This window comes from Pantherophis guttatus, chromosome 6 (genome assembly GCF_059756535.1).
Source record: "Pantherophis guttatus breed Tessera chromosome 6, ASM5975653v1, whole genome shotgun sequence".
Lineage (NCBI taxonomy): Eukaryota > Metazoa > Chordata > Lepidosauria > Squamata > Colubridae > Pantherophis > Pantherophis guttatus.
Genome location: NC_142068.1, coordinates 100,075,625 through 100,094,397, shown reverse-complemented (window position 1 = coordinate 100,094,397; position 18,773 = coordinate 100,075,625). Strand labels below are relative to the sequence as shown.

At 37.7% G+C, this 18,773-nt stretch overlaps 1 protein-coding gene across 1 annotated transcript in view; it reads right to left on the bottom strand.

Annotated features, from left to right (window-relative positions):
- Positions 1 to 17,575, bottom strand: part of LOC117675756 (pulmonary surfactant-associated protein A-like) — a 44,718-nt gene extending 27,143 nt beyond the window's left edge. The window contains exons 1-2 of the mRNA XM_034434721.3: positions 17,378 to 17,575; positions 16,480 to 16,599 (exon numbers count right to left, since the gene is read on the bottom strand). Coding sequence (XP_034290612.2) covers positions 16,480 to 16,599; positions 17,378 to 17,552 — 295 coding nt within the window. The 5' untranslated portion in view covers positions 17,553 to 17,575. The remainder of the gene's footprint in view (positions 1 to 16,479; positions 16,600 to 17,377) is intronic.
- Positions 17,576 to 18,773: the final 1,198 nt, after the last annotated feature.

Below are 18,773 nucleotides of genomic sequence, written 5' to 3'. Positions count from 1 at the left end.
TCAATCTAGGATATTTATCCATAGAAAGTCTATCCAACAAATTGATAACAGAAGATAATTCTAGAAGGAATCGTTCTAACAATCACACAGAACATAAACCATATAGGAAAGTAGCTTTCCAAGAAAAATATAGTGGAACATTTAAATGTCATAATTGTGGATCCAGGGAACACAATAGAAGAGATTGCCCAAAATTTTTAAAAGAAAGATATAGATCAGAATACAGAAACAAATACGATTATAGACAGCCTTCCATAGAAAGGCATAGACATAGGAGCCCACCAAATCACGGAGAGAATAGAGGGGGCAGAGACAATTCAAAGGATAGAAAATCTGGTTCACTGAATGGATTAAATAAACAAGACAACACTAACACACAGCAAAGTGAGAACAATAATTGGCTTATTGATTCTGGAGCAACTAATCACACCACTAATAACAAAAGTATATTGTCTTCATTTGCAGAAGATAAATTTGTAATTAAGGTAGCTAACCAAGAAAAGGTTCAAGTATTAGGTAGAGGAAATGTAACCTTGCCTGGTCTAGGAAAAATAGAGGGGGTATTACTAATACCTGAAATACCTCATAACATATTAAGTGCCATAAAACTAAGCAGAGATTCTGACATTAACATTGTCTTTTCAAAAGGAAAGGCAACTTTGGAAAAGAATAAAATAAATGTAGGCACTGTGGTGATTAAAGGAGGCCTACCTTATCTGATAACAAAAGAAAAATGGTTACATAACATTGATTCAAATATGGAAGATTGTATTGAAATAGATGATGAGAATGTTAGCAACAGTGACAATGATGAATGTAAAATATCTCATGATCACACAGATGCACACAACGATAAGAAGCCAAAAATAGGTAAACCAATTCATGATGAGTGTGCTCACATCTTACATAGGAAGTTAGGACATGCCAGTTTTCCTGTAGTACAAAAAATGACTGAACACGCAGAAGGTGTTAAAATAAAAAATTGTGAAAATTATCTGGAATGCTCAGTATGTAAATCTACAAAACTAAAAACTAGTCCCAGGCCAAGAAAATCTACTAGATCAACTAACAAAATTTTTGATTTAGTGCACATGGACTTAGTTGGTCCATTAACTCCATCAATCACTTATAGAAAACGTTACTTCCTGACAATAGTGGACGATTATAGCCGCTATGGATTTGTTTATACATTAAAACACAAAGATGAAACATTTCAAAAATTTAAAGAATTTTACAAACGCATAGAAACACAACACAACATCAAAATAAAACAAATTATGACAGACAGAGGATGCGAATTCATGTCTAAAGAATTCTCCCAATGGTTAAAAGACAAAGGAATGTTACATTACACATCTAGTCCATTTTCTGCGTTCCAAAACGGGATTGCAGAGAGAAAAAATTCCACATTACAAACCATGATTAGATGCACATTGGAAGATGCTGGCTTAAGCAAACAATTCTGGTCAGAAGCCTTACATTATTCAAATTACACACAAAATAGAACATGGTCCAGCATTGTAAATAAGACACCATATGAAGTGATGTATAATAGAAAACCAAAATTAGCACACATGCATATATTTGGAGTCACAGCAGACGTACACATACCTAAACAATTAAGAAGAAAGGGAGAAAATGTGTCCAGAAGACTCAGATTTATGGGATATGAGACTGGCACTAAAGGATACAGATTCATTGATAGTAACAACAAATTTATAGTCTCCAGAACAGCTGTGTTCCATGAACAAGCCAACTGGTCTAAATTACATCTTAATGAAATATTCCCAAAAAAATATGAAGATACAAAACCTCATGAGAAAGGGACTATAGAAAAGCAAAATATCAACAAATATAAAAACAAAACCAAGACTTGGACAAATAGCCAACACAAAATAAAGACAGACACACTAACAAAAAAGGAAGCAAGATATTTGCATGATAACGATAGTAAACCCGAAAAAATCATTAGAAACACCAGAAATCAAATGCCAAATAAATACAAGGATTATGTAATGCATATGGATGGTGAACCAACAACACCCAATACATATGAGGAAGTGTTAAAACTTCCTCGCGAAGAAAAAGAAAAATGGGAATTAGCAATGAAGAAAGAGATGGAAAGTTTACAAGGATTAAATGTATTTACACCTGCAATTGCACCTAAAGATAAGACAATTATTGGTACCAGGTGGATATATAAAATTAAGAATTTAGAGGGAGGAAATACTCTATACAAAGCTAGATTAGTTGCACAGGGTTATGCACAGAAATATCCGGAGGACTATACTGACACGTATTCCCCCACTGTAAGAACAGAGAGTGTCAAAACAGCTCTAGTGGTAGCATCAGCACTCAATCTTGATGTATTCCAATATGACATACAGACTGCGTACTTACACGCAAAACTAGATAAAGAAATATACGTAAGAGCACCTCACAGTCAATACACAAACAGAAATGAGACTTGGTTGTTAAACAAGAGTTTATACGGGCTAAAACAATCTGGTAAACGGTGGTATGATTGTTTAGTAAAAGTACTTAAGACCATGGACTTCAACGCTACCACTGCTGATAATTGTTTCTTTGTCAAGAGGGGTGATGATTACATTGAATTTGTATTGATTTATGTGGATGACATTTTATACATAGGAAAACATAAAGAGAGAAGAGAAACTTTTGTAACTAAATTAAATGAGCATTTCTCGTTGAAATCTTTAGGCAAGGTAAACAAATACCTTGGTGTCCAAATTAATAAGACAAAAAGGGGATTCAAACTTACCCAGAGAGATAAGATCATAGAACTTTTAAATAAATGCAACTTAAACAATGCCAAACCTTGTGATACTCCTATGCAAACTGACTTTCTAAGAAATACTGATGAATCTTCTCCCGAATTCAAGGACAACACATTTTATAGATCAATCATAGGTTCACTCCTTTATATATCTAATTGGACTAGACCAGATATCGCTTTACCACTCAATTTATTATCCAGGCATGTCAGCAAACCAACAATGTATCACTGGGAAGCTGTTAAAAGAATTTTAAGATATCTAAAAAGTACACTAGACTTTTGTTTAATGTTAGAACCTAATGATAATAAAGAACCAAAGCTTACGTGTTATGCAGATGCAGATTGGGCTGGAGACATCTCATGCAGAAAAAGTACATCTGGTTATGTATTTCTCTTAAATGACTGTCCAGTTTACTGGTACACTGGTAAACAAGAACTAGTGGCCACTTCAACGACAGAAGCGGAATATGTTTGTTTATCCAAAGCCGCAAATAACCTTGTATGGTTTAATGATTTAATTTCAGATGTCTGGAAAAAACCTGCTTTGCCTTTTGTTATGCATGAAGACAATAAAGCAGCCATTGAAATATCTAGATCTGATGCCATTGGACAAAGGTCCAGACATATAGATATAAAATTTAAACATGTGAGACAATTATCTCAGGATGGATTTATTAAAGCAGTGCATTGCGACACTTCAGAACAATTAGCTGATATATTGACAAAGCCTTTACCTTCTAAGCAGCACAAATATTTAACCTCTAAGTTGTATGTTTTGTATTGTCCTGAATCTGAGTGTAACTGGTGTTGTATAACGAATCGGCATTTAGAGGGGGATTTGTCAGATGTAAATGCCTTATTCTCTAATGTGTAAATAGTGTACAAACAGGGTATCAGGGGTTAACTTATTCTTCACTTCTTAATGTATTCATAATTCACCACTCCCACATATAGCTCCACCCATTGTATATATAAGGAGCTACCTACACCCTTCCCCTTGCTTCTATCTGTGAATATTCAGTGAATATAGAATGCCTATTGTAAATAAAAGAATATATAGTTAAATCTTTAACTCTTGCTAATCTTATTGAGTCTGATCCTGAAAATATTGCAACAGAGATATTGTTTATGCAGTATCAGGATTGTCAAAACTTGTTATTCAGTTGGATGAGAAAGTGGAAGAAATTAATGAAGCCAATTTAAATTTGGAAAGCAAAATGGGAGATGTCATGACCAAAACAGAGAAAGTGGATGATGAATTGGTAATGTTACAATACAGGTCCATGGAATTTGCTTTGAGATTGAGAGGCCTGAAAGAGAACAGCAAAGAAAATTTAAAGGATATTTGTGCTGATGCTATTGCAGAGATAATTAAAGAAAGACCAGAAGATGTGGCAAGCCGAATTGATAAAATCTACAGGGTTAACTCCTGGCTGGCAAGACAAAGACAGCTGCCAAGAGATGTGGTGATTTATTTTACAACCAGGAGGATCAGAAATGATATTTTACAAGCTTCCTACAAGAATAAGGTTCAGGTGGCTGGGCAAGAAGTGGTGGTTTTGAAAGAGATCCCTCCAAAGATGTTGAGAAGTAGAAAGGACTTTGGCTTTTTGGTAAATGAGCTGAGAAATCAACAAGTGGCATACAGATGGGACGTTCCAACTAGCCTAATAGTGACTTATAGTGGAGAAAGATACCGGTTAAACACAGTCTGGAAGGCAAAAGATTTCTATGTCAACGTTTTAAAGGCTGGATACCCACCCTCACCCTGGGAGACAGAAAGAAAATGGAGATGATACAACAAGAAAAAGATGGAAAGCAGATACAAACTTATGCTGAAGTTGCAGCTGGAAGAATCATCATGGAAGAAGATCTGGATCTTGGGGGCTTACCCCCAACTCTGGAACCATCTAAGAAGGGAGAACCGAAAGTACAACGACTGACCCAATCAACTTATAAACTTCAAGAACAACAGTTAAAAATGCAACAATCTCAAGATCGATCTCGAGAAGTTTAGAAAACAGAAGCAGTGGGGGGGGGCCTAGGGCGAAGAGTAAGGTGGAGGAGGATCTTCAGCTGATGCTCAAGCGGTTTTGAAAAGCTAAAGATGGCAACTAAATATCTATCTTGGAATGCTAACGGCCTAAATTCACCACAAAAAAGAAAGAAAGAATTTCATTACTTGAAACAATTTAACAATGATGTTATTTGTCTGCAAGAAACACATATTAGGTCATTAGACCAAAAATATTTGATAAATTCAAGATTAGGTACACACTTTGTGGCATCAGCGCCAGAGAAGAAAAATGGGTTAGTTATATATGTAAAGAAAGGATTATCAACTAATTTAATCGAGGCGGATATCAAGGAAGATATATTGCAATTGAATTATTAACACAGACTGGAAAAATGCTTTTAATTGGAATATATGCCCCTAATCAGCAACAAGACAAGTTTTATAAATTTTTACACATTAAAATAATACAATGGGATTATAAATCTTTTATATTAATGGGTGACTGGAATGGAGTAATAGACACACAGAAAGATAAAAAAAGCTTATCAAAGATTTCAACATGTGCAAAATTACCTAAATCTTTTTTTGATATGATGGAAGATATAGAACTGAGAGATATTTGGAGAGAACGCAATGTGGAGGAAAGAGACTTCACTTTCTTTTCTGATAGACATCAATCCTTCTCCAGGATTGATTTTATACTAACCACAAATGATTTTATTTCTAGGGTGAAGAAGACGAAGATATGTCCAAGAATTTTAACTGATCATAGTCCGGTTTGGGTGGAATTTGAACAGGAGAGGGGAGAAAGGAGGTCTTGGAGGTTAAATGAAAATTTATTTAGATATGAAGAAAATGTGAAAGATTTTAAAAAACAAATGAAAGAATTTTTTGCTATTAATATGAACAAGGGTACCTCTATGGAAATGGTTTGGGATGCTAGTAAGGCTTATATGAGGGGTATGTTAATACATATGAATAATAAACATAGACTAAAACAACAAAAGAAGCGGAAAGAGATAGAGGAAGAAATAAAAAAGAAAGAACAATTACTTATATTTAATCCAGGAGATAAGAAGGTCAAAGAAACAATAAATATATTACGAGCGCAATTTAATATGTTAATGGCTGATCAGGTGGCAACTAGCTTACAATATGCTAAACATAATACATTTTGTAATGCCAATAAACCAGGTAGGTGGTTGGCCTACATGCTGAGGAAAAAACAGAAATCACGAGTCATTGGTAAGAGAGAATTTAGAGGTAAAGAAGTTTACCAACAGAATATGATCAAAAAGGCTTTTTTAGAATTTTATACAAAGTTATATGCTAGTGACTCAATACAAGGTATAGATATAGATAGATACTTAAAGGAAGGGAATATTCCGGAATTAACGTTGGAACAGAGGGAAGGATTGAATCAACCAATAACTTCTGAGGAGATCATTGCTGCAATTAAGCAGTTAAAAACAGGGAAAGCTCCGGGAACAGATGGATTAACAGTTGTTTATTATAAGAATTTACAGTTTGAAATGGTAGAACCGCTTAAAGCTTTATTTTGTAAAATTCAATTAGGGGGAGGAGTTCCACCCTCCTGGAGAACAGCTTTTGTTTCACTGATTCCGAAGGAAGATCAAAATTGTATCAAACCTGAAAATTTTAGGCCAATTTCACTTTTGAACACTGATTATAAAATTTTTGCTAAGATATTAGCGAACAGATTAATGCCAGTTATGCAACAAACAATTCATAATGACCAATCAGGTTTTATAAAAGGGAGGCAAATGAAATATAATGTTAGACAAATTGTAAATTTATTGGAATATCTGGAAAAAAACAACCAGGTCCCTGCAGCGTTCATATTTTTGGATGCAGAGAAGGCATTTGATCGATTGAATTGGCAATTTTTGTTTTAAGATAATAGAAAAAATGCATTTTGGAGAGCATTTTATACAATCAATTAGAGCAACATATCAGGAACAAACAGCACAAATAATAGTTAATGGAGGCTTAACAGATGCTTTTAAAATTGAGAAAGGTACAAGGCAGGGCTGTCCTTTGTCTCCATTGTTGTTTATTTTAACTTTAGAAGTTTTGTTGAATAAGATACGTGACTCTGATAAAATAAAAGGAATTGTAATTAGACAGCAAGATTATAGATTAAGAGCATTTGTAGGTGACTTGGTTGTTACTTTATCTCAACCTACAGAATCGGCTCCACATATGTTGGACATAATAGGTCGATATGGTAAGGTATCTGGATTTAAAGTAAATCAACATAAGACAAAGATGATAACTAAAAATATGTCCATATCTCAAAGAGAAGATTTAGGGAGAATAACGGGGCTTGAAATAGTTAAATTTAAGAGTATATATTGCAGCCTCAAACACGAAATTGTTTAAAAATAATTATGAAGTTCTTTGACAAAAATTACAGAAAGAAATGGAAAATTGGAAAAAGCTACAACTATCATTACTGGGAAGGATAGCAGCAATAAAAATGAATGTTTTACCTAGGTTCTTATTTTTGTTTCAAATGATACCAGTGCTTAAGAAAGACGGAAATTTGATGGAATGGCAGAAAGGGGTTAATACTTTTATCTGGGGTGGGAAGAAACCAAGAGTGATACTGAAAATTATACAGGATGTACGTGAGAGAGGAGGTCTTAAAATGCCTAATTTAAGATTGTACTATGAAGCAGCTGTTTTATCACAAATTAGCGATTGGTTTAACTTAACTGAAGAAAGAATGTTAAACATAGAAGATTATGATTTGTTATATGGATGGCATGCTTATTTGTTATATGAAAAAAAAGTGGATAAAGTGTTTAAGGGTCATATACTTAGAAATGCGTTGTTGAGGGTTTGGAAAAAGTATCAATATAAGCTAAACTATAAGATACCCATATGGGCAAATCCCAGACATGCAATAGAAAATATAAGTATAGAGCAAAAAACAGAGGTGATTACTTATAAAGAGCTTCTTCTTTTGGAAAGGGGTAAACTGCAATTGAAATCTTTAGATGTATTGAGACTTCCGGTTGGCACCGCAGGCTCCGTAGACGGTCATTCATGACCGCCAGCCCTGCGTCTCCGTAAAAGCCGTTTTGACAGCGCAAATCAGCTGTCAAATGGCTGAAAAAACTCTCCTTCAGGAAAAGAAGGAGAGGAGAGCTGGTGGGCGAGAGGAGAGCCCCCCCGAAAGCCCTCTGGATCATTTCCAGAGGCTTGGAGGGTGTGAGCTCCTCAGGCAGCCCGCCAAGAAGCTCCAGAGCCAGGACGTCCCTGCAAAAGCAGGGCGAGAAGCCGCGATCCGATCCTGCTTTTAAAACATGAGTTTGACTGATCCCAAGCGCAGGCAGAGTGGAAAACAAGAGAACAAGCCTTAAAAATACAGAGCTTAACTCCAAAGTTACTTTGTTTCGATCTGAATCTTGAGCTGAAGGCGGAAGATGGAGTCTTTGTCAGGGCTTTGAAAGTGAAAGCCTGAAATGAAAGTGCTTGAGAACTTTGCGCTGGAAGAGTAGATTAGCTGCCTATTAACTGCTGGGAACGGAGAGTGTGGAGGGAAGAGAACAAGGGGGAAAAAACTACTTTGTTTGGCAACTCTTGGAGACTTTAATTTAACATCTTTAAAGACTTTGTCACTTTTAAAGAAAAGGGGGGGAAAGGAAAAAAAATGGCTTCTAAGCAAGTAAAACCAGGAGTTGCTAAAGGAGGGGGAGGCTCCCCAGTTGTGTCAGTGGTGACACAGAAAGCACAACTTCCGGATGGTTCACAGAGCCAGACCCAGAGTCAAGACACAGCACTTAATGATTTTAAGGAAGCTATGAAAGAAGCCATGAATAATCAAGCAACAGCAATGAGAAAAGCAATGAACAATTTAACTTTACTTGTTGAAGGGAAATTTAAGAAAATAGAGGAAGATATAGGTTCGATCAAGGGAGCAGTTGCAAAAGAGCATGATAAAATAAGAGATGATATTGTTTTTGCTGTATCAGGACTCTCAAATCTTGTTATCCAGCTTGATGGGAAAGTTGAAGAAATTAATGAAGTCAATTTAAATCTGGAGAGTAAAATGTGTGATGTCATGACTAGAACAGAGAAAGTGGATGATGAATTGGTAATGTTACAATACAGATCTATGGAGTTTGCTCTGAGACTGAGAGGCCTAAAGGAAAATAGCAAAGAAAATTTAAAAGACATTTGTGCTGATGCTATGGCTGAGATAATTAAAGAAAAACCAGAAGATGTGGCAATCCAAATTGACAAAATTTACAGGGTTAATTCCTGGTTGGCAAAACAAAGACAGCTGCCACGAGATGTGGTGATTTATTTCACAACTAGGAGGATCAGAAATGAAATTTTACAAGCTTCTTACAATAATAAAGTTCAGATGGCTGGGCAGGAGATGGTGGTTTTGAAAGAGATTCCTCCAAAGATGTTGAGGAGCAGGAAAGACTTTGGCTTTTTGGTAAATGAGCTGAGAAATCAACAAGTGGCATACAGATGGGACGTTCCAACTAGCCTAATAGTGACTTATAAAGGAGAAAGATACCGGTTAAATACAGTTTGGAAGGCAAAAGATTTTTATGTAAACGTGTTACAGGCTGGATAACCACCCTCACCAGGGGGCGGGGGAAGGAAGAAAATGGAGATGATACAACAAGGAAAAGATGGAAAACAGATACAAACCTACGCTGAAGCTGCAGCTGGAGGAATTATTATGGAAGAAGATTTGGATTTTGGGGGTTTACCCCCAACTTTGGAACCACCTAAGAATGGAGAGCCGAAAACATAACGACTGACCCGAGCAACTTATAAATTGCAACAACAACAACCAAAAGGGCAACAATCTCAAAATTCATCTCTAGTAGTACAAAAAACAGAAGCAGTGGGGGGAGCTAGGCCGAAGAGTAAGGTGGAGGAGGAGCTTCAGCTGATGCTTACAAAGCTTCGAAAGGCTAAAGATGGCAACTAAATTCCTATCTTGGAATGTTAATGGCCTAAACTCTCCACAAAAAAGAAAGAAAGTATTTCACTACTTGAAACAATTTAACAACGATGTTATTTACTTACAAGAAACACATATTAGATTATCAGACCAAAAATATTTGATAAATTCAAGATTAGGTACAAACTTTGTAGCATCAGCGCCAGAGAAGAAAAATGGATTAGTCATATATGTAAGGAAAGGACTATCAGCTAATCTAATTGAGGCAGATGATCAAGGAAGATATATTGCAATTGAGTTATTGACACAGTCTGGAAAAATGCTTCTTATCGGAATATATGCCCCTAACCAGCAACAAGACAAGTTTTATAAATTTTTACATACTAAAATAATACAGTGGGATTATAAATCTTTTATACTAATGGGTGACTGGAATGGAGTAATTGATACGCAGAAAGATAAAAAAAGCTTATCAAAGACTTCAGCACGTGCAAAACTACCTAAATCTTTTTTTGATATGATGGAAAATATAGAATTGAGAGATATCTGGAGAGAACGTAACCTGGAGGAAAAAGATTTTACCTTTTTTTCTGATAGACATCAATCCTTCTCCAGGATTGATTTTATACTAATCACAAATGATTTTATTTCCAGAGTGAAGAAGATGAAGATATGTCCAAGAACTTTAACTGATCATAGTCCAGTCTGGATTGAATTTGAACAGGAGAGGGGAGAAAGGAGGTCTTGGAGGTTGAATGAAAACTTATTTAGATATGAAGAAAATGTAAAGGAGCTTAAAAAACAGATGAGATAATTTTTTGTTATTAACATGAATAAGGGTACTCCTATGGAAATGGCTTGGGATGCTAGTAAGGCTTATATGAGGGGTATCTTAATACATATGAATAATAAATATAGATCAAAACAACAGAAGAAGCGTAAAGAGTGAGAGGAAGAAATAAAAAAGAAAGAACAATTACTTATATCTAATCCAGGAGATAAGAAAGTAAAAGAAACAATAAACATACTACAAGGGCAATTTTTGTTTAAAATAGTAGAAAAAATGCACTTTGGGGAGTATTTTATACATTCAATTAGAGCAATATATCAGGAACAAACAGCACAAATAATAATCAATGGAAGTTTAACAGATGTGTTTAAAATTGAGAAAGGTACAAGGCAGGGTTGTCCATTGTCGCCATTGTCGTTTATTTTAACTTTAGAAGTCTTGCCGAATAAGATACGTGATCCTGACAAAATAAAAGGAATTGTAATTAGACAGCAGGATTATAGATTAAGAGCGTTTGCAGACGACCTGGTTCTTACTTTATCTCAACCTATAGAAGTGGCTCCCTATATGTTGGATATGGTAGCTGAATATGGTAAAGTATCTGGATTCAAAGTAAATTTACACAAGACAAAGATGATAGCTAAGAATTTATCTATAACTCAAAGAGAAGAGTTAGGGAGGATAACGGGGTTTGAAGTAGTTAAAAAGGTTAAGTATTTAAGAGTATATATTGCAGCCTTAAATACGAAATTGTATAAAAACAATTATGAAATTCTTTGGCAAAAAGTACAGAAAGAAATGGAAAAATGGAAAAAGTTACAACTATCACTACTGGGAAGGATAGCAGCAATAAAAATGAATGTATTACCTAGGTTTTTATTTTTGTTTCAAATGATACCAGTGCTTAAAAAAGATGGAAATCTGATGGAATGGCAGAAAGGGATTAATACTTTTATTTGGGCTGGGAAGAAACCAAGAGTGAAACTGAAAATTATACAGGATATACGTGAGAGAGGAGGCCTTAAAATGCCTAATTTAAGATTGTATTATGAAGCTGCAGCTTTATCACAAATTAGTGACTGGTTTAACTTAACTGAAGAAAGAATGTTAAATATAGAAGGTTATGATTTGTTATATGGATGGCATGCTTATTTGTTGTATGAAAAAAAAAGTGGATAAAGTGTTTAAGGGTCATATACTTAGAAATGCATTGCTGAGGGTTTGGAAAAAGTACCAATATAAGCTTTGAGCCTTGGTAGGACAGTGGTCTAAGGCACCCTGTTATTAAGACCAGCTGTCTGCAATAACTGCAGGTTCGAATCTTGCTAAGGCTCAAGGTTGACTCAGCCTTTCAAAGGTAGGTAAATTGAGGACCCAGTTGTGGGGGCAATAAGCTGACTTTGTATAAATATACAAAAGGATGAAGGCTATTGCTGAGCACATTGTAAGCCGCCCTGAGTCTCCGGAGAAGGGCGGCATATAAATCAAATAAAAAAAAAAAAAGCTGAACTACAAGATACCTATATGGGCAAACCCCAGATATGTAATAGAAAATAGAAGTACAGAGCAAAGAATAGAGGTGATTACTTATAAAGAGCTTCTTCTTTTGGAAAGGGGCAAGTTGCAATTGAAATCTCTAGATGAATTAAAAGAAGAAGGGATAATTTTTACTTGGTTTCAGTATGGTCAGCTCCAAGCTAGATGGAGGGAGGATCAAAAAATTGGGGTTATGCAAAATGAGGAAAATTTGGTGAAACAGATTAGAGATCAAAGTCAGATGCATATTAAAAGGTTGTATAATGCATAACTGGAAATAGACTCAGAAACTGAATTGGTTAAAGATTGTATGATTAAATGGGCACAAAACTTTCAGGAACCAGTGATGATGGAAACGTGGGAAAAGATTTGGGTCAGAAATGTTAAATTTACGCAAGCACAAAATTTGAGAGAGAATTTTTATAAAATGTTTTATAGATGGTACTTAGATCCTAAGAAATTATCATGTATGTACTCGAATTTGCAAGCTAAATGTTGGAGATGTGAATGTAATGATGCAACCTATTATCATATATGGTGGACTTGCAAGAAAATCAAGGCTTTTTGGATAAAAATTTGGTGGGTGATGCAGAACATTTTGAAAAAAAGGTTGAAATTTACTCCTCAATTGTTTTTACTGGGTATAACGACGGATTGTACAGTATTAGAAACTAAGTTGATTTTGAACTTAATATCAGCAGCAAGGCTGTCGGTAGCGCAATACTGGAAGAAGGACTTTTTGCCTACTATTGAAGAGTGTATATTGAAAGTAACGAACTTAGCAGAAATGGCGAAAATCTCAGCGTATTTGAAGGACTATAAACGAGAAAGATACGTATCGGAATGGAGAAGATGGATTGATTGTATTCAAAATAAGTATCAGACAAGAAAATATCAAATAGCTTATGAATGAACGTTAAGTATTAGAAGTATTATGTTATCTATAGTGGAGTTAAGGTTTCAGGGGGGATTTAGTAGTCTTGAGGATAGATAGGTTAATTTAGCTTATGATTGTTAATTGAAATACCTTGTATTTTGCTCTGGGAAGTCTGGGGGGGAGGGGAGGGAAAGGGTGGGGGGAATATTGGGGGGGAAATTCTTTTTTTCTGTAAAACTTTTTAATAAAAAAAAAGAGATTCTAGAAAAAGAGCAACGAAGATGATTAAGGAGCTGAAGGCTAAAATATATGGCAAACAGTTGCAGGAATTGGCTATGTCAAGTTTAATGAAGGAATAGGAATGACATGATAGTAGTCTTCCAATATTCGAGGGGTTGTCACAAAGAAGAGGGGGTCGACCTACTCCCAAAAGCCCCTGAAGGCAGAATAAGAAGAAATGAATGGAAGCTTATCATGTAGAGAAGCAACCTAGAACTAAGGAGAAATTTCCTACCAGTGAGAACAATTAATCAGTGGAATGACTTACCTCCAGAACAGGGGTGGGTTCCAAATTTTTTTACTACCGGTTCTGTGGGTGTGGCTTGTTTGGTGACCATGACTTGGTGGTCAAGTGACCATGGAAGTGGCTTGGTGGTCATGTGACTCAGTGGGCATGGCAAGGTGGGGCAGCACCTTGCTTTGAGTGACATCAAGTTGGCCACGCCCACTCAGTCACATGACCAATGCTGCAGAGACAGGGTGATTTCCCACATACCTCCCCCTCCCCTTGGGCTGACAAAATAAAAGCCTATACGCCAAGCAGCCCGGACTGGAAAACGCATGGCTGGGGCAGAGGAACATTTAACAAGCTCCAAACTGTTGCTGCAAACCTGGGTTTTGTTTTGGGGTGGTTTTTTTTGTTTTTTGCCAGAAGCCCCTCAGAGATGCACTATTTTTTTACCGAACAATTTCTGCACCACCAAATCTTACTGTACCTCATTGTTGTGGAGCTGCTTGTTGCTGCTTTGGTCGTCAGGGCTGCCCAAGTAAAGAATTGCACTGTCTCAGTTTAGGGCGACTGTGAGGAGCAAGAAGGGAAGCCAAGGCGCTCACCCCACAGCGGCCAACTTCGCACGCTCTTGCTCCCATGCGTGCTTTCCCGCTCTGATCCGGCGTGCACAAAGAGTGTGAAGGGAGGCAGACACCGCACCGAGAATCCAAGAGCAAAAGTAGCAGCAGCAAGGGTCCCTCCACAGTCCCCTCCCAGGTGACAGCCAGGGCTTTGCTGCCTCGTCTTTTCCTCAGAGACGCGGAGTCCTTGCGGAGGGACACACACCCCTGTCTCCCCCACTACTTTTGCTCTCGGCTTCTGCCAAACTCATTGTTGGGAGCGTCAGGCTAGCCCCTGAATGTACAAGAAGTCTTGGGCAAAGTTCTTAAAAAGTTCAGCCAAGTCTTCTCCTCTTTCTCGGCCTTAATGTGTGTGAGCAAACACACACACCATGAGGTGTGTGTGCTACTCTGCATGTTTGCTCTGTGATATGAGGCGAAGAAGGCGAAAACTTGGCCGCACTTTGGAAGAGTCTTTGCCCAAGACTTCTCGTATATTCAGGGGCTAGCCTGACGCTCCCAACAATTAGTTTGGTGGTGATCTAAGGAAATGTCTTCCAGCTCTTCAAGATAAACTTTAAGAGCACCAAGAAGAAAAATAGCGGCAGCGGGGGCGAGTGTGTGTGTGTGTGTGTCCGTCCCTCCACAAAGACTTGGAAGCAGACACCGCACCTCTGAGGAAAAGAGGAGGCAACGAAACCCTGGCAGTCACCCGGGATGGGACCACAGAAGGACACACACACACACACACACACACACGCCCCTGTCACCCTTGCTGCTGCTACTTTTGCTCTCAGCTTCTCGGCGCGATGTCTGCCTCCCTTCACACTCCTTGCACACACCGGATCAGAGCGGGAAAGCATGCATGGGAGCAAGAGCGTATGAAGTTGGCCGCTGTGGGGTGAGCACCTTGGCTTCCCCTCTTGCTCCTCACAGTTGCCCTGAGCTGAGCTGGAAAAAGCTGCTTCCATCATCCCCATGTTCTTTGCACATGCGCACCGCATTGGATTTGCAAGGCGACCTTCACCAAATTTCCGTCAATGGTACACACAAACCAGTGCAAACCAGTAACAACCCACCATTGCTCCAGAAGTTGTGGATGCTCAATCATTGGAGGTTTTGAAGAAGAATAGCCGTTTGTCCAGAATAGCATAGGGTCTCCTGCTTCAGCAGAGATTGGACAATATTCTGACTTAGTATCCCAGGAGGTGCCTTATTTGAGCTGAGAAGCTGGGTCAGACCTAGTTAATCCTTGGATAGGAGCTACCTAATAATTTTCCTGGAGAAGAAAGCAAAACTAAAACCCACATATTCGAAGAAGGCAGTGGCAAATTGTCACAGAAAACTACATGCAGTAGATATGTATGTCATGCCATCAAGAGTTGATCCTGACTTGAGAGATCACATTCATGGTTAGTATTGGATACTTAATTATTATATAGGCTTAGTTTCACACAAAGTGTTTTCCACTACCTAATGTTTTTCTTTAGGGAACTAGTTTTTTCAACAGACAGAATTCAGAGTGTTGGAGGAAATAACCCTTTGTTTTGAATTGGTCAGCATAGGAAGCATAGCTGTAGCGCAGAATTCCCTTTATCTTCTGTTCTGTCCCTGCTTGACTTGAGTGTGTCTTTCTTTGGTCCTACATTTCTCAATTACTGAAAAATCACTTTGAGACTTTTTTTTTTGCACTGTCCCATAGATATTCTTATTAAGAACAGCCTAGCCCTGTTCTCCTACCCATTAAAGCAGTCTGACTTTCCCCCAAATTTCTGCATGAGTTTGAAAATGTGTTGCCACAACTATGGCCATTAGAACAATTTTTACCAGTGGTCTCATTAAAGCAGCCATCCCCTTTTTTTCCCTTCTCAAAAGTTGGTCTCCTTTAGTGAGTATCAGAGGTGCTGTATCTGCATGAACTCCCAATCACTTTTCTGAATTATTTTTCACTTATTCAAAACCATGGTATCAAAGTACAGCTTTAGTAACACACTCAATAGAACTATCACTGTAGTTCAAGGTTGAACTATGGAGACCATGATACGGTCTGAGCTTGGTTGATTTCTTGCAGATTTCATTACCAATCTAGATAACATCATCTGTGCTAGCAGGAGGTGGGATTTGTGGACTGGAGGAGGGAGAGGAGGAGGAAGAGAAGGAGGGGGAACAACTGTGGGGTCCTCAGTGCTCTCTATGCTTACTTCCGCTTGCAAAAGTTTCATTATCTGATTACATCATAAATGTTTGCAAGCAAACAGCCAAGTTTAGAGAACACCAAGGATGCCATAATGATATACTCCCAGCCAGGTATAATGATATTGGTGACATAATGTTAGGGGGAGATCAATTAATTGGTGGGGCCTTGAAATCACAACAAAAGCAATAATTCTCCGACTACCTTCTGGCCCAGGGGGTCCATGGTCTCCTTTCTCTCCTGTTTCACCTTTCAGCCCTCTTGATCCTGGAAGCCCATCTCTTCCAGGAGGACCTGGCAAACCATTGGGGGGTCCCATGGGGCCTGGGAAGAAACAAGGAATTGCAAGCTGAAAGTAGAGTGTATTCATTTTTTTATTATTGTAAAGAAACAGATTAAGACATTATTTTAAATAAATAAATAAGAAGCATTGACAGCAATTAAAATAAAGAATAAATTCAAGGCTGCGAATAACTTTCAAGAAACAAACACTTCAGAACTGAATGGTCTCTCTCTCTCTCTTTGTATTTATCATCTATCTATCTATCTATCTATCTATCTATCTATCTATCTATCTATCTATCTATCAATCATCTATCTCAGAGAGAGAGAGAGAGAGAGAGAGAGAGAGAGAGAGAGAGAGAGAGAGAGAGAGAGAGAATGATCTTGGAAGGATTAGAAATCCACAGTTCAGATATTCTAGATATAACAATAACAGAGTTGGAAAGGACCTTGGAGGTCATCTAGTCCAATCCCCTGCTCACACAGGAGACCTTCTTTCTTTATTTCTTCATAATATAAATATGTGCAGTTATGGGATTTCACCACAGAGAAACATCTCTCCTTTAGTTGCAATAATGTATTCATCCATGCTCAGACTGTAGAGGGAAGAAGCCATCAATCCCAGTGGGCATACTCTGATTTTACTGTCATTTTAGCAAAATGATGGCACAAGATTTCTACAGTCATAGCCAACTGAGCCAATCTCATCACTTAAGGAAGCTTCACTACTACCATCCATTGCTGTTCTCTACAATTTGAGTAATGTGAATCAGTTGCAGACCCGTTCTCTATTCTTAAGAGTAGAACATATATACAATACCTGGTGGTCCTGGATCCCCTTTCATGCCATCCCGTCCATCTCTTCCAGGTATCCCATTAGCCCCTGGGGTCCCTGGGATTCCTGGAGCCCCTGAACATTTCCCCTCCTGCCCGTGACATGGTGGGAAAAAAATAGCCAGTACTGATGCCACATAAAGCAACGTCAATGATGTCATTTTTGCTTAGCTGGAAACAAAGAAAAAGAATGTGCATTAACATTTTGTAGCATTGCTGGACAAGAGATGCCCATCGTATTACCCGTTCCAAACCCTAATTATAACATTTCAAATGGTACGTTCACCTACTCACAGCTGCTTGTTCCCATTACGTTTATCTGACCCAGTAACATAAAGTTGCGGTAGGGAAAATGCACCACAGAATTCAGCAGAACAAAGTAAAATAAATATTGCCATGCAAAATGTAATAGGTTATCTCCCAAACCAAAAAGAACAAGGTTAGCCCTTAAGACTGGCAGTTACGTGCAAGTTGAAATCACTATGGTTTCCCAGGTCAACTTACCATTCTTTGCCACAGTAATGAAGTTTTGAAAGCAGTTTTGAAAGCATCTGATTTATACTTGTATTTATGATTGGGAAACAGCAAACTTAAGTGGACATGTGGTATGTGCTTGTAAAATACAAAAGAAGCTAGGGGTGGGTGAAGTTGATTTACTTGGCAAATACCTGAAATGGGGTGAAAACTCCATGATGGGGACAAAAAACATATTGTGAAAGTGCAGATCAAATTTCTTCTCCAAGTGGATTATTCTCTACTATATAGTGGCACCTTGATACTCAATATTAGTTAATTCCTGGAAGTGCGATGAGTACCAAAAATGATGAGTACCAAAGAAATTTTTCCCGTAAGGAATAATGTAAGGTAGCCCACACAGACAAGTTGTAGCTTGTACATTTGAATATCAAAACAAGCAATGAATACCAGAACAAAAAAATTCAGGTCAAAATGCATTGAGTATCAAATTGACTAAGTTTCAAAGCAGTTGAATATTTTAGAAGGAATGAGCTGAAAGGGACCTTGGAGGTCTTCTAGTCCAGCCCCCTGCTCAAGCAGTAGACCATTTCAGACAGGTGGCTGTCTAGACTCTTCTTAAAAACCTCCAATGATGGAGCACCCACAATTTCTGGTGGCAAGATGTTCCACTGGTTAATTGTCCTCACTGTTAGGAAGTTTCTCCTTAGTTCTAGGTTGCTTCTCTCCTTGATTAGTTTCCATCCACTGTTTCTTGTCCTGCCTTCTGGTGCTTTGGAGAATTTGACCCCCTCTTCTTTGTGGTAGCCCCTCAAATACTGGAATACTGTTATCATGTAACCCCTAATTCTTCTTTTCTTTAGACTAGCCAAACCCAAATCCTGCAGCTGTTCTTCATATGTTTTAGT